This window comes from Abrus precatorius, unplaced genomic scaffold (genome assembly GCF_003935025.1).
Source record: "Abrus precatorius isolate BTA unplaced genomic scaffold, Abrus_2018 Scaffold4, whole genome shotgun sequence".
NCBI lineage: Eukaryota > Viridiplantae > Streptophyta > Magnoliopsida > Fabales > Fabaceae > Abrus > Abrus precatorius.
In genome coordinates, this window is record NW_020874384.1 from 21,619,328 (window position 1) to 21,633,023 (window position 13,696).

The following is a 13,696-nucleotide window of genomic DNA, read 5'->3' on the forward strand; positions in this document are numbered from 1 at the left end:
CCAAATTTGGTAACGACTGAATTAGCAGACAGAAATAAATTCTTTTCTGTAAGGGAATTTGGCATATTTGCAGAAGAAACTAATCTTCCATGTGAACCATCAAAACTTCTAGGAGCACTAATGTACACCATTTTAACACCTTCCAATGATGCCATCTTGCAGAAGCCTTCAGCTTCTACTCAACACATTTTTGCTGCCCAATATGTGTTTGTGTACTCAACGAAAATAGGCAGAGAATGTAGAAATTTCAGAAGTCCTCATCCGAACTAACAAGATCTAATTCAATCATCTTTCCTGCACTCTTGGTGGCTTTATCTGCCAAAACTTGCCCATCTGGTTTTTTTATTTTAACTTCTAACTGTCGGTTTCTTTTGACTGCAGAGGATCCCACATTCACAAAAGATGATTTCCTGAAGACAGTAACATGCAAATGAAACCGGTTTGCTAGGCCTCTACTGACATGCATAAGATGCAACTGACATTAACCTATAATCTTTTTTGCAACTCACCTTTTCTCTGTGCAATTGCTTTGTTCAAGAGGAATCTTGGGTCCTTTGTTAACCATTTTTGGATCTGGCTTGCCTGCAAATAGTAGTAAAATCCAGCTAAGAGTAAGAATACAATAGCATAAATGCATTGATAATGTCGTTAAAGTTTTAAGATAATCTTATCACCTGCAACCTCAGAAAGAAATCGAATCCCTTGTGAATATTTTGCTGTTGTTACTTTTCCTGCATTGCTGATATAAAAATTAATATTAATACTCAACTGCAATAGAATTCAAGCGGGAGTAAAATTAAAGCTGAATGTCCTTGCAATGTAGCTCATCAGGTACTGGGTCCATGTGAATACTGAATAGTGACAAACCTCAATGCCTTTTTGAGGCCATCCACGGACAACAATTTCACTGGTTGAGACTTCTTCAAGTTTGTTTTGTCAGTAAGAGGGTCAACTAAGTAAATTCCTTCTGATTTGAGGTAATCTCTAGGCCTAAATGCTGTTCTTAAGTTTCTGCTAACAAAAACCACATGTGAGATGAAATCAAACAAGTTGAATGCAAACAAATGCTACTAATAAGAAACCAGAACTTGAAAGAACTAAACACTCACCCTCCTTTGAGTTCACTACGCATTGTGGAATATTTCTCAGATGCTTTCTACAGGAAATTATATGTATCTAGTGAACAAACATTCTTGTTACAACAAAGTATTGACAAGAAAACGTGAAATAATTAAATGCTGCTTACTTTTTTATGATATTTGCAATATGTCCCATGACGCCTGAAATAACAAAGATCAACGTTATGATTTATGAAGACACTCAATCAGCATATGAAAAAAATATTACTGTACTGTCAGAAGGATGGTTTACTAGGAAAAGTATTAATTGGAGGGGGGGGGAAAAAAAAGAACAATACTCTTGAGACATGAAGGAAATTTAAAACAGGTTAAATTATTCCATTATCCTTATTTTACTAAATTTTCAAATAGATTCCCATAGTTTAAATTTTTTTAATGAAGTCCGTATATTTCATTAAATCAGTGCTTATATGCTAACCACCATTGGATTTTCACTAAACTATAGAAACATGTTTTGAAAAGTCAAATAAATTATAGAGACATTCAATTTGCTATATCTGTCAACCAGAATTCGATAGTTTAAGTTTTTAATGTCCTTATAGTTTAATAAAAGTTAAAGAAGTCTGTCTTAATAGTTATTAGGAAGGAGTTATTTTAAATTTTTTTAGAAGTACAAACTCCATTAAAAACTTTTGAACTATAGTAGGGACCAAGCCCAATTGTTGAAAATTAGTGAAACTATTGGGAGTTCGAGAGAGATCAAAATATTACAATGTAAATGTATACAATGCTGTTTATATTCCGAGGAACTGACACTTTGAAACAAATTGAGATTTCCATTCAGATAGTTTTATGGTCATGTGGTGTGCTCAAGAAAAGCAGTTTAATAAGCAGGACAACTACATGGATCGACGTTACAATTAATACTGCTCATGCTTTGCAAATTAGAATTTAAGAAAATGAGTTTATACAAATCTCTATAGATTTTATCTACGCGACAGTACCTAAAGGTTGTCTACCTTTCCTTTTCATTTGTTTTATTTGTCACATGAAAAAAGTAAAAAATCAAATATGCTTTCAATCACATGATTAAGGTACTTGGACCCAAGCACTGCCATAATACTATTTAAATCAGGCATATTCAATAAAGGGAGCATCTGTTGGAAGTGTCGATGAAATAACTGAGATCATGACTTCCTTTGCAAATCAGGTTCAGAGAATTAGAAAAGAACACCATTGCAATTTCACACGCCAACATATCAAAATAATTAAAGAAACTTAGTTGTTTTAATACTTATTTATGACCAGCGTACAAGCCATCCCGTCCGTTCGTTTCCCTTTGCAAACTCCATAATCAACAGAGGTGCCCATCTTCAAAATTTGACTAGGGGAGTATATACTCAAAGAAAAACCATTACCCTGCAAAAACAACGAAAAAAAAAATTGCAGAACTTATGGCAAACCTTAATGGAAAAAAAAAAAAAAAACAAAACCCATAACAATTCAATACCGTGGTATCCTTGCGCACAGCACAATTGAACAGTGCAAAGACGGTTCCCACTTGCTCTTGCATGTTCCTCTGATAAGCATCTCCAAACAAGAAAAGAGACACAGTATTTTCATCCAAACACCCAATTTTCCATATACAATAACTCTTCCCTGTTGAGCTTGTCTTCTGATTCCCCTTCTCAGTCAACACTCCAACAGTCACCCAACTTCCAGAAAAAGTATCCCCAATCAACAAATTCCTGAGTAAACCATGCCCATCATTTAAACGAATTCTTAATTTTTTTTTTCTAAAATCCTACAGTTACTACACATACTATGCATAGAAATAGCAGAAGAGAAGGTGAAGAAGATTACCTGATAACAGATAACCGAACAAAGCGAATGTCGGAAAAGCATTCCCTAAGCTCTGCAGGGGTTAACAATTGGTTCCTAAACAACAAATAGCACTTCACTTGGAACCGTTTTCATCTGAACTAAGAATAATATGAAATAAAAACGACACTCACCTTATTCGAAGACCTGAAAACTTGTCAACCTGGGAATCATTAGTAACGGGAACGGGTTTGGTGGTTGGCTTAGGAGGTTGGTAAGAAAGGCAATCCTGAACGGCGTTTTTGAAAACGGACATATCAGGGTTCTCCCTAGGCTTTGGCGATCCATCATCGGAAAGATAACCTGCTATTACAGCTGCTGGTGAGGGAGAAGCGGGAGGGGTTTCAAGAACCCTTTCCTGAAGGGAAAGAAGAAGATCGAGGTCGTCTTCGTGGCTGGACATGACGCACCACACAACTCAAAAGATGGAATGAGAAGTGAAGAGATCAAGAAATGGTTAGGGTTAGGGTTAGGGTAGGGTTTTGCTGATTTTGATTTTGGAGGGAGGAAGAGACCATCAAATATTTTGGAGGGAATTCATTTCATAAGATAAGAATCTTAAATTACGAATTCCCCCTCCTCTCGTCCCAACCATTATCGTTATAATAAATATAATATATATTAATTGCGGGCAAAAAAAGAGTTTCTTATTATAACATTTAAATGTAAGAACGTTAATTGAAATAAACTATAATTATAAAAACTCAAATCTATATGAAAATAACGAATAAAAAACAATATTATTCAAAGACTTGCACACTTTTTTTTATATCTCTGCTATATTTTACTTTTTTAAATTTTTTACTGCACCACTCATTATATTTTAATTTTAAAACAATATTACGTCCAGTAGAGAGAGAGAGAGAGAGAAAAGGAAGGCAACAAATATTTGAAGTCATGTTACGTAAAATAGAATAAGAGAATTGAAATATAGTAATAACCAAAAAAGGGGATGGGGTTGATAACAGAATTGTAAATGTGGAAGGGGAATGCGAAGTTTACTCTGTGGGCATACACGTACACTTGAGCGAGGCCTATAAGAGGGATGGTTGATGCAACGTGAAAATCAGCTTCTGGGCCCCTCCTACACGAGAGAAAGGAGGATCCCAGGGTAGGCTCACGTTGAACTGTTACTGTGTATTGGAAGGGGTGGGTGAATATGGCTCCGTCATTTGGCACCATTAATAATGTTATAATCTCCCTTATGCTTTGCATCTTGGTCTCATCCACCATTGCTGCTGCACGTGGTCATGGGGGCAAGCATGGTCGCAATATGACCGCTCAGAATGTCACTTATGATGGCAAGTCACTCTTTATCAATGGAAGACGCGAGATCCTCTTCTCCGGTTCCATCCATTACACCCGAAGCACCCCTGACATGTGGCCAGTTCTTCTTGATAAGGCAAGACATGGAGGTTTGAATGTCATTCAAACTTACGTGTTTTGGAACGCTCACGAGCCAGAGAAAGGCAAGTTCAACTTCGAAGGCAATTATGATCTCGTCAAGTTCATTAAGCTCATTCAATCCAAAAGAATGTTTGTCACCCTCAGGGTTGGCCCTTTCATCCAAGCAGAGTGGAATCATGGGTATGCCATTCATTTTTTCATTTTTAACTTCAAACATTTCTCCATTCATTTTTAATTCTAATCTCGTTCCTACTATGTTCATATATCAGAGGACTTCCCTATTGGCTTAGAGAGATTCCTGACATCATTTTCCGCTCTGACAATGAACCCTATAAGGTTATCAACTTTCTTCTATTATACAGACCGCCTTTAATGTCAGGAAATTGAAAATATATAATTTAGGAATGCTGAAATCCTTTTTAATTGGCAGCAACACATGCAAGCCTTCGTGTCAAAGATTATACAAATGATGAAAGATGAGAAGCTCTTTGCTCCCCAAGGAGGCCCCATCATCTTGGCTCAGGTTTTGATTTTGTGATTTGTGCATGACCTTCGTCTTTATTTTCTGCTCGGTATTCCATGTATATAAACACTTGACATGTTATTCAATGACTGCAGATCGAGAACGAGTACAACCATATCCAACTTGCTTATGAGGAGAAGGGAGACAGTTATGTCCAGTGGGCTGCAAATATGGCAGTGGCAACGCAAGTTGGTGTTCCATGGATCATGTGCAAGCAGAAGGATGCCCCTGATCCAGTGGTAAGTTATGATACAGTAGCTCAGGCACAAATTTCTCTTCCATTGAGGGTTGCCTATTACCTCTACACCCTGACCTCACGTGCTTCATTTGGCAGATCAATGCATGCAATGGAAGACACTGTGGTGATACCTTCTCAGGCCCTAACAAACCATACAAACCAATTATTTGGACTGAGAACTGGACTGCTCAGTAAGAAATAAGAACACCCTTATGCCTTTGACCTGTCTTAATGCTTATTATCTTTAGTGAACCACTTTATATTCGAGTCTAATACAATTTTTTTGGCAATTTGCTTTTACAGGTACAGAGTATTTGGTGATCCACCATCCCAGAGATCTGCAGAAGATATTGCCTTCTCAGTTGCTCGCTTCTTCTCCAAGAGTGGAAATTTGGTCAACTACTACATGGTGCTGCCCTTAACATCCAAACTTGCTATTTATGTAACTGGTGGCCAAAGTTTTTATCTTCTTTAATTTCTAATGAATCTGCAACTCTTGTAGTACCATGGTGGAACAAACTTTGGTAGAACAAGCGCTGCTTTCACCACTACCCGTTATTACGACGAGGCACCTCTTGATGAATACGGTCTGAAGAGAGAACCAAAATGGAGTCACCTGAGGGACGTACACAAGGCTTTGCTCCTATGCAGAAAGGCTATACTTGCTGGCACTTCCACAGTCCAAAAGTTGAACGAATTTCATGAGGTAAGCATCTGACATGGCATTTGGTGTTGCTTACAAACAAATCTGTGTCCAAGACAGATAAAGCTTACATAAGCTGCTATTATTGTATAATATGCAGATTAGAGTGTACGAGAAGATTGGAACTAATGTCTGTGCTGCTTTTCTCACTAACAACCATTCAATCGAGGCAGCCACCATTAACTTCAGAGGGACAGATTATTTCCTCCCACCACATTCCATCAGCGTCCTCCCTGATTGCAAGACTGTGGTCTACAACACCCAAAGTGTAACTAACCAACTCTCTTGTTCATCCCTTACATTTCACAAGCAGATACTTCACTCACATTTGGGTCATATTTAATCCTCACTCCTTATTATTAATAATTTACTTGGCATGCATATGTAACAGATTGTGTCACAACATAATGCAAGGAACTACGAGAGATCAGCGGTTGCAAACAATCATCAGTGGGAGGTGTTTCAAGAGCCCATTCCAACTACCAAGAAACTGCCAATAAACCAGAAAATCCCTGCAGAGCTTTACAGCTTGCTCAAGGACACCACCGATTATGCTTGGTACACCACAAGGTGAGTTTGTGAGGATTATCTAATCATTCGTATTTCACCATCTTATAATTTTCGAAATGGTGGGATGTTTTATATAATTGCTGCCTTATTCACTGCAGCTTCGAGTTGACTCAAGAAGACATGCCAACTAAGGTTGGGGCACTCCCAATTCTTCGTGTTATGAGCCTTGGACATTCATTGATTGCATATGTAAATGGAGACTACGTCGGTAAGCACCAAAATATTTCACTAGCCTTCTATTCTATGATGAGTGAGAGACGGGGTATCAGTGTTTAACGACTTTTTTTTTATTGTGTATAAGGAACTGCTCATGGCACCCAAGAAGAAAAATCTTTTGAATTCCAACAAGCTGTCAACTTGAGGGTTGGAATCAACTATGTATCCATTTTGGCTAGCATTGTTGGACTACCAGTAAGAGGCTCAACGTTTTCCTTCTTCCTTCAAAGTTTGATGAACTTCCAAGTTTTATTGAGGAGAATAACATTGTTATATCCGTTGAAATGTGAAATATACAGGACAGTGGAGCTTACATGGAACACAGGTTCGCAGGACCCAAGTCCGCATCCATCCTTGCTCTCAACAGCGGAACACTTGATCTCACTGGCAACACCTGGAGTCATAAGGTATTAGTCTGCCAATAAAAAAAGATCTGAAGAGAAACATGAAATGAAAGACGGCAATGACCTAACTGAAATGGTGCCATTTGAATTTGCAGGTTGGTATCAAGGGTGAGGATATGAGAGTCTTCGCTGAAGATGGATCAACGAGGGCAAAATGGAAGCCATTGGGTGGACCTGTACGCGCTCTCTCTTGGTACAAGGTAAAGGAAACGCATGGAATCAAAGTTTTATAGTTTGTGAAAAGGTTGAATCAAGTAAAACAAGTGTAAATGATTTCCTCTGTTTTGCAGACAAGATTTGCCACCCCTGAGGGAACGGGCCCTGTTGCCATCAGAATGACTGGTATGGGGAAGGGAATGATTTGGGTCAACGGTAAAAACATTGGTCGTCACTGGCTGAGCTTTACCTCTCCTTTAGGAAAACCCACTCAATCAGAGTAAGCAAATCCAATCCAAATGAATAAACTTTTTAAATGTCTGTCTTTCTTTCTTTCTTTCTCCACTTAAAATTTGTGTGCTGTAATCATTCAGCTACCACATCCCAAGATCATTCCTCAACCCACAAGACAACTTGCTAGTTATATTGGAAGAGGAGAAGACAACTCCAGAAAAGATTGAGATCTTGAATATCAACAGGGATACAATCTGCAGTCACGTTGCAGAGAACGAACCTCCCAATGTGAATTCATGGGTGTCTAGGGACGGAAAGTTCAAACCTGTTGTGGATGTTATTGGACCACAAGCTTCTCTCGAGTGTGAAGATGGCAAAAAGATTGTGGCTGTGGACTTTGCTAGCTTTGGTAACCCCACAGGTTATTGTGGATTCTTCAATATGGGCAACTGCACTGCTGCGGCCACCAAGAGCGTTGTTGAGCAGCAATGCTTGGGGAAAGATTCTTGCTCTGTTTCAATCAACCGTGCAATCTTCAACCAAAATGAGATTGATGCTTGCCCTGCTTTGGTTAAGACACTTGCTGTCCAAGTGAGGTGTGCCTAATTCCTACGTCCTCGATTTCCTCCTCAGTCCAGAAGCTCGATGTGTCATTTCACTTTTTGTAGCAGATGTTACCTTCAATTCCATTCCATCTTTGTTCCATACAACAGAAATAAAGTTACAACAATTCTTTTTTCTTTCCTGTCTTTTTAATTTTCTCGCTCGTATAATATCCAAAAATCTTTTAAATTTTAATTCGAAATTTAATAATTTACAACCATTTAAAAAAAACACAGCATATGAACAATTAATTTTAATGAATTCATTCAAGTTTCACGAAAACGAGTTTGAACAGTTTTTGTAGACATTATTTTCTTGTGATAGCTTTATTATTGAAGTCTTTGCTAAGTGGGTTACATAAACTTGTACCTCGTTTTTCACTACTACAATTATCGGATACGTGAATGACCTTCTCTCACTTTTGAAAAGTTCTTGCTCACCTATTTACAGCAAGGATATGTAGATGACGTCAAAATAATAAGCTCACCTTAATACATATTACATATCAACACTTGTCCCATCATAAACAGTTAAAAGTTTTGAAGAGAGACCGAAAGAGCTTCATCTGTTTTAGCAAAAGGTTAATTTGTTGGTAGATATTTAGTAGGATCTAAATACTTTAGACAGAAATAAAGAAGGACAAAAAGTAGATAAGATGTGATAAAATAAATAAATAGACGTTAAATATACAACGGAATTATTAAAGTTTATGTGAATTATTTTTCTATTGTTATTAAAGAACAAAGATCAAGATAGTTTAAATAAATGTCCATATTACTTAAAGAAAAAAATAGAAGTGTTTTGCTGCGAGTATTATATTAATTGTTTAAGAATGGATGTTTTGGGGGGAAAAAAAGGAGGAAAGGAAAACGTTTTTATTATAAACATTAATTTGATAATTTTTCAGAACTAAAGATATAAAGTGATATATTAAGATAAATATAATCTATTATTTCTTTATTTATTATAAAATTTATGTGATTTTATTAATTTAAAATAAAAATTATTCTCTCTTTAAAAAAAAAGTTATTTTCAATATATTTAAAAATTATGGTTTAAAATAATATTTCTTTATTATAAAGATACATGAAGATAGTTTGGGGTGTCTTGTGAAAATGGGTTCCAAATCCTTTCTGAGAGTGAGTTGTTTACAGAGGGAGACAGCGTCAGTGTCCAAGTTGAGCTTTGACGACAACGTCGTTACTGCAATAAGCAATTCATTCAGAGAGGGATGGAATTGGGAAACCATAACCCGCAAGTTCGGTTGCCTCCAATTAAACGATTCAACAGTGGAAAAGGTGCTGTTGGAACTCAAAGCTCCCACCGACGCAAAACCTGCGTTGGGCTTCTTCCATTGGGCGGCGAAGAGGAACGGCTTCGAACACGGCACCCGCTCTTACTGCATTGCAATCCACGTTTTATTGGGAGCCAGGTTGCTCACCGACGCCAAAGCACTACTCGAATCGCTTTCCATCAAGCACATCCACTCCACTGCGCTCGTCGATTCTCTCGTTGACACGTCTCGTGTGGTTCCCTGTTCTAGCCCTCTCGCGGTTAACCTGTTGATTCAGGCGTACGCAAAGACGAGGATGACGGACGTCGCTTTCCACGTTTGCCGTTACGTGCAGGAACGCGGATTCTCCGTTAGCGTCGTTAGTTTCAACGCTTTGCTTCACGTTGTTCAGAAATCTCCGAAGTGCGGGTTTGTGTGGGAAGTTTACGAATACATGATTTCTAGAAGGACTTACCCTAATGCAGTGACTTTGAGGATCATGATCCATGCTCTGTGTAAGGAAGGGGAATTACAGAAGATTGTTGACACGTTGGATCGAATCGTGGGGAAAAGGAGTGAAGCTTCTTCTCCTTCTACGATTGTTAATTGCAGCTTGATATTGAGAATCTTCGAGAAGGGACACGTGGAAGAAGGAGGAGAAAGCACGGTGGTGGTTTTGTTGAAGAGACTGTTGCAGAAGAATTTGATTCATGAGTCGGTTGCGTATTCTCTGATTGTTCATGCTAAGGTCACGTTGGGGAGTTTGGATTCTGCGTGGGAGTTATATGAGGAAATGGTGAGAAGGGGATTTCAGGGGAATTCTTTTATTTACACGTCGTTTATTGGAGCTTTTTGTAGAGATGGAAGAATTGAAGAAGCCATTGGTTTGATGCGCGAAATGGAAGAGAGGGGGTTGAGGCCGTATGGCGAGACCTTCGAGCATGTTGTTGTCGGGTGTGCGGATTCGGAACGGTTGGAGGAGTGCCTGAGTTTTTTTGAGAAGATGTTGAGTGTTGGGGTTCTGCCCAGTTGTTTGGCGTTCAATAAGATGGTGGAGAAGCTGTGTGAGAGAGGGAATGTGGAGCAAGCAAATAGCATGTTAACAGTGTTGTTGGATAAAGGGTTTTTGCCCAATGATGTTACGTACTCTTGTCTGATGCAGGGTTATGCTAGAAAGGATGAGGTTGAGGATGTCCTCAAGCTGTATTACGAATTGGAGTATAGGTCTATGAGTCCTGGATTATCTGTTTTCGCGACCATAATTCAGAGTTTGTGCCATTGTGGAAAGGTTGAAGAGGCAGAGAAGTATCTCAGTATAATGAGAGGTCGTTTGTTGACCCCAGATGCGACTGTATATAAAGCATTGATTGCTGGCTACATGAAGAAGAGTGACACTGCTAGGGCTCTTCACTTTTACAATGCAATGGCTTCTTTGGCGTTGTAACCTTGTTTTCTTTTATATTCTAATAGTTATTATATTTGAGATTGTGAACCTGGCAAATCAACTTCTACCTCCATTGCCACAAGGAATCATTTCACTTCCTGTCAGCTCCAACTTATTTGTGAAGGGTCCTGTGGTGAAAAAGTCTCCTGCTGGCAGTTCTGTGATACAAGAAAAACACAAATGAAATGCTGATGAGATATGGACGTGGCTGAGCAGGAGAGCAATCCTGATATCATGCTTCTTGCGGCCAGGGCGCTAACCCATCTTTGTGATGTGCTCCCTTCATGTTGTGCTGCTGTTGTGCATTATGGGGCGGTGTCTATCTTCTGCGCAAGATTGCTTACCATTGAGTATATGGACTTGGCTGAGCAGGTTGTTTCGTAGTCAGTCAATCTCTTTTAAACGATTAAATAATGTATCTGGAATGTCGAACAATGCTACGGTGTTTTGTGTTGAATTCTTTTTAGAAATGTGTTACGCTACTACTTGTGAGGTTCTAAAGTGCTTAACCTTATGTTGGTGTCTGTCGTCCAAGGATATGCATTTGTTTATCTATGTTCAGGCCTGCCTGTCTTGAGACGAGGTTCTCATTATTTGATACACCTTGTGGTTCTTCTTGGTTCTGAATTCTGATAGACATTGTTGTTGACATGAACAGTCTCTTCAAGCTCTAAAGAAGATTTCTCAGGAGCACCCAACTGCCTGTCTTCGAGCTGGAGCTCTGATGGCTGTGCTTTCTTATTTGGATTCCTTCTCAACCGGAGTTCAGATAACTCATCAATGAAATCCTTACATCTATATGATGATTATAGTTTTTGATGGGTGACAAATCGATTTGCATTTACGCCCTTAATCAGCACGCCTATATTGATGTAATCACGTGTTTTGGTGGGGGGCATTGTCTAATGCCGCAAATATGTGCATGAAGCTTCCTTCTGTTGCAGCTGACTTTGTGATGGAAGCCGTACCTCTTTTGACAAACCTACTTCAGTACCATGATGCAAAGGTAAGGTCATATTTGTTGTCATACTTGTCCTAAATGAGAACTTCACTTTCCTTGTATTTCCTTAGTTCAAGGGAAATTTTGTTTATGAAATCTTGATCCCTACTGCTTATGTTGTCAATTATCTAGTTGTTTTCACAATGTTCAATTTTAATTTTTGTAGGTCCTGGAGTATGCCTCTGTTTGTTAGATATCCTCCTTTTTAATCATTTTATTAAATGTGAATGCAATTATTGTAGTTGTATTTTACAACCATCATTATCATGAGCACTAGTTATTTTAACCAAGATTGAAAGCTGCCTTCTAGTTCATTGTGTCCATTCTCGCAAGTGTGTTTTACTGAATAGGAATGCTATTACTGTTTCTTTTATATTTTAATCATTAATTATTGTTGCCAAGATTGGATACTATCGTTTGGTTCAACTGTCTCTGTGCTTATCAAACAAATGCAAAGTTGTTTCTTATCTATTTTGATAATCATTAATCATCATTAATTGTCGTTTCCAAGATTGGATACTCATTTGATTCCGCTGCATCGGTGCTAGCATTTGAATTTTATTAAACAGAAATGCTATTATTGTTTCTCATTTAGTCATTGTATATTTCTGACAACCACCATTTAATGTGTCCTCAACTTGTTCTATAATAATTCAGGTTCTGAGGGATGATTCTCTTCCTGTCTGCTTGCCTGACAAAGTACATGATGTGAAATTGGGTGACTCAGCTGAGGAGAGTACTGTTGCTCCAGCAACAAGTGACAGTCAGACTAATGTAGCCTCAGGTTCTAGCAGCAAAGCTGGTACAGCCAGGGGATCTGATTCTGCAGATTTTAGGAGCGGGTATTCTTCTAGCTCTAGGGGTGCAATGTCATTTGCTGCTGCTGCCATGGCTGGATTTGGATCTGCTAATGGCAGAGGTTTCAAGGGTGGCAGAGATAGGCATGGGCGTCTGTTGTTTGGCAGCTCTAGTGATCCTCCAAAGTTGATATTAACTGCTGGTGGGAAGCAACTTAACAGGAATTTGACTATTTATCAGGCAATTCAAAGACAGCTTGTGCTAGATGAAGATGATGAGAGATTTGCTGGCAGTGACTATGTATCCAGTGATGGAAGCAGTCTGTGGGGGGACATTTACACCGTCACTTATCAGAGGGCTGAAAACCAGACAGACAGGGTCTCTAGTGGAGGAGCGAGTTCAAATGCTTCAAAATCTGCCAAATCTGGGTCTGCCTCAAATTCCAGCTCAGAACCTAAATTGCGTCAGACATCTGTTCTAGACAGTATATTGCAGGGAGAATATATGTATTTGTCACCTGAAACTCTGTAAACGTTGGTTTGCCACCAAATTCCATTGAAACTCTAATAATTAATATAAGTATTAGGTGTTAGAGCTTTTAAGGACGATAATAATTTTGGATTGGTTTGTATTGAGTTGGTTGAATGTAATGAACTTATAATCCCTCTTATTTGTAGCATAGTTGTTAATTGGACAAATGTACGTCAAAAAATAATAAATAATTTTAAAATAAATTTTTGAGATATCATTTTACATAGATTGTTTTTAATTATAATTTTTTTTAATTTAATAGTTTGAATTTAGAGAATGGAAAAGTAAATAAAATAAATATTTAAATATAAAATTTAATTAAAAAATTAAAATAGTGTAGTTTTTTAACAATAAATTTAATTGAGAAGAGGTTAAGGTATATGATTTTATTTTTATATTTTTTTTATATTATTTTTAATTTTAATTTCAGTTTCTTTGTCAATCACTCATTTAAATTTATTAACGTCTAATAACTATGTAATATTAACAATTTTTTTTCTAATTATTACTCTAATAATTATGTAAGTTAAAAAGAAAAAAATATAAAAAACTTATATAAATTATTAATTTAATAACGATTGAAAGAGAAAAATTAAATTTGATTTACTTAATTTTTTGTCTTACTTTAACTTATAG

At 37.7% G+C, this 13,696-nt stretch overlaps 3 protein-coding genes across 3 annotated transcripts; 2 read left to right on the forward strand and 1 right to left on the reverse strand.

The window, feature by feature from the left end:
• Positions 1–247: 247 nt before the first annotated feature.
• On the reverse strand, positions 248–3,363 carry LOC113866388 (protein MCM10 homolog). The gene is made up of 10 exons (XM_027501290.1): positions 3,095–3,363; positions 2,943–3,017; positions 2,590–2,827; positions 2,374–2,498; positions 1,247–1,280; positions 1,110–1,156; positions 868–1,011; positions 675–739; positions 510–582; positions 248–410 (listed from the first exon to the last, which is right to left on the reverse strand). Exons 1-10 carry the CDS (start codon positions 3,361–3,363, stop codon positions 248–250), a joined length of 1,233 nt encoding a protein of 410 aa, XP_027357091.1.
• Positions 3,364–4,155: 792 nt separating this feature from the next.
• On the forward strand, positions 4,156–8,017 carry LOC113866386 (beta-galactosidase 13-like). Its single transcript, XM_027501286.1, has 16 exons — positions 4,156–4,197; positions 4,246–4,547; positions 4,637–4,703; positions 4,798–4,890; positions 4,986–5,129; positions 5,225–5,319; positions 5,432–5,537; positions 5,631–5,834; positions 5,932–6,099; positions 6,223–6,401; positions 6,500–6,609; positions 6,703–6,812; positions 6,917–7,024; positions 7,117–7,221; positions 7,312–7,457; positions 7,552–8,017. The coding sequence occupies exons 1-16, from the start codon at positions 4,165–4,167 to the stop codon at positions 8,015–8,017; spliced, it is 2,436 nt and encodes an 811-aa protein (XP_027357087.1). The 5' UTR covers positions 4,156–4,164.
• Positions 8,018–9,122: 1,105 nt separating this feature from the next.
• LOC113866385 (pentatricopeptide repeat-containing protein At1g66345, mitochondrial) lies at positions 9,123–13,254 on the forward strand. The gene is made up of 2 exons (XM_027501285.1): positions 9,123–11,737; positions 12,389–13,254. Exon 1 carries the CDS (start codon positions 9,130–9,132, stop codon positions 10,729–10,731), a length of 1,602 nt encoding a protein of 533 aa, XP_027357086.1. The 5' UTR covers positions 9,123–9,129; the 3' UTR covers positions 10,732–11,737; positions 12,389–13,254.
• Positions 13,255–13,696: the final 442 nt, after the last annotated feature.

Coding starts and splice junctions, on each gene's coding strand:
- LOC113866388 (XM_027501290.1), bottom strand. CDS start 3,363: ATGTCCAGCCACGAAGACGACCTCGATCTTCTTCTTTCCCTTCAGGAA. Junction 1,157..1,246: donor ATTGCAAATATCATAAAAAA/GTAAGCAGCATT, acceptor AATTTCCTGTAG/AAAGCATCTGAGAAATATTC. Junction 583..674: donor ATTTCTTTCTGAGGTTGCAG/GTGATAAGATTA, acceptor TACTATTTGCAG/GCAAGCCAGATCCAAAAATG.
- LOC113866386 (XM_027501286.1), top strand. CDS start 4,165: ATGCTTTGCATCTTGGTCTCATCCACCATTGCT. Junction 4,704..4,797: donor CTGACAATGAACCCTATAAG/GTTATCAACTTT, acceptor TTTAATTGGCAG/CAACACATGCAAGCCTTCGT. Junction 7,458..7,551: donor GGAAAACCCACTCAATCAGA/GTAAGCAAATCC, acceptor GTAATCATTCAG/CTACCACATCCCAAGATCAT.
- LOC113866385 (XM_027501285.1), top strand. CDS start 9,130: ATGGGTTCCAAATCCTTTCTGAGAGTGAGTTGTTTACAGAGGGAGACA.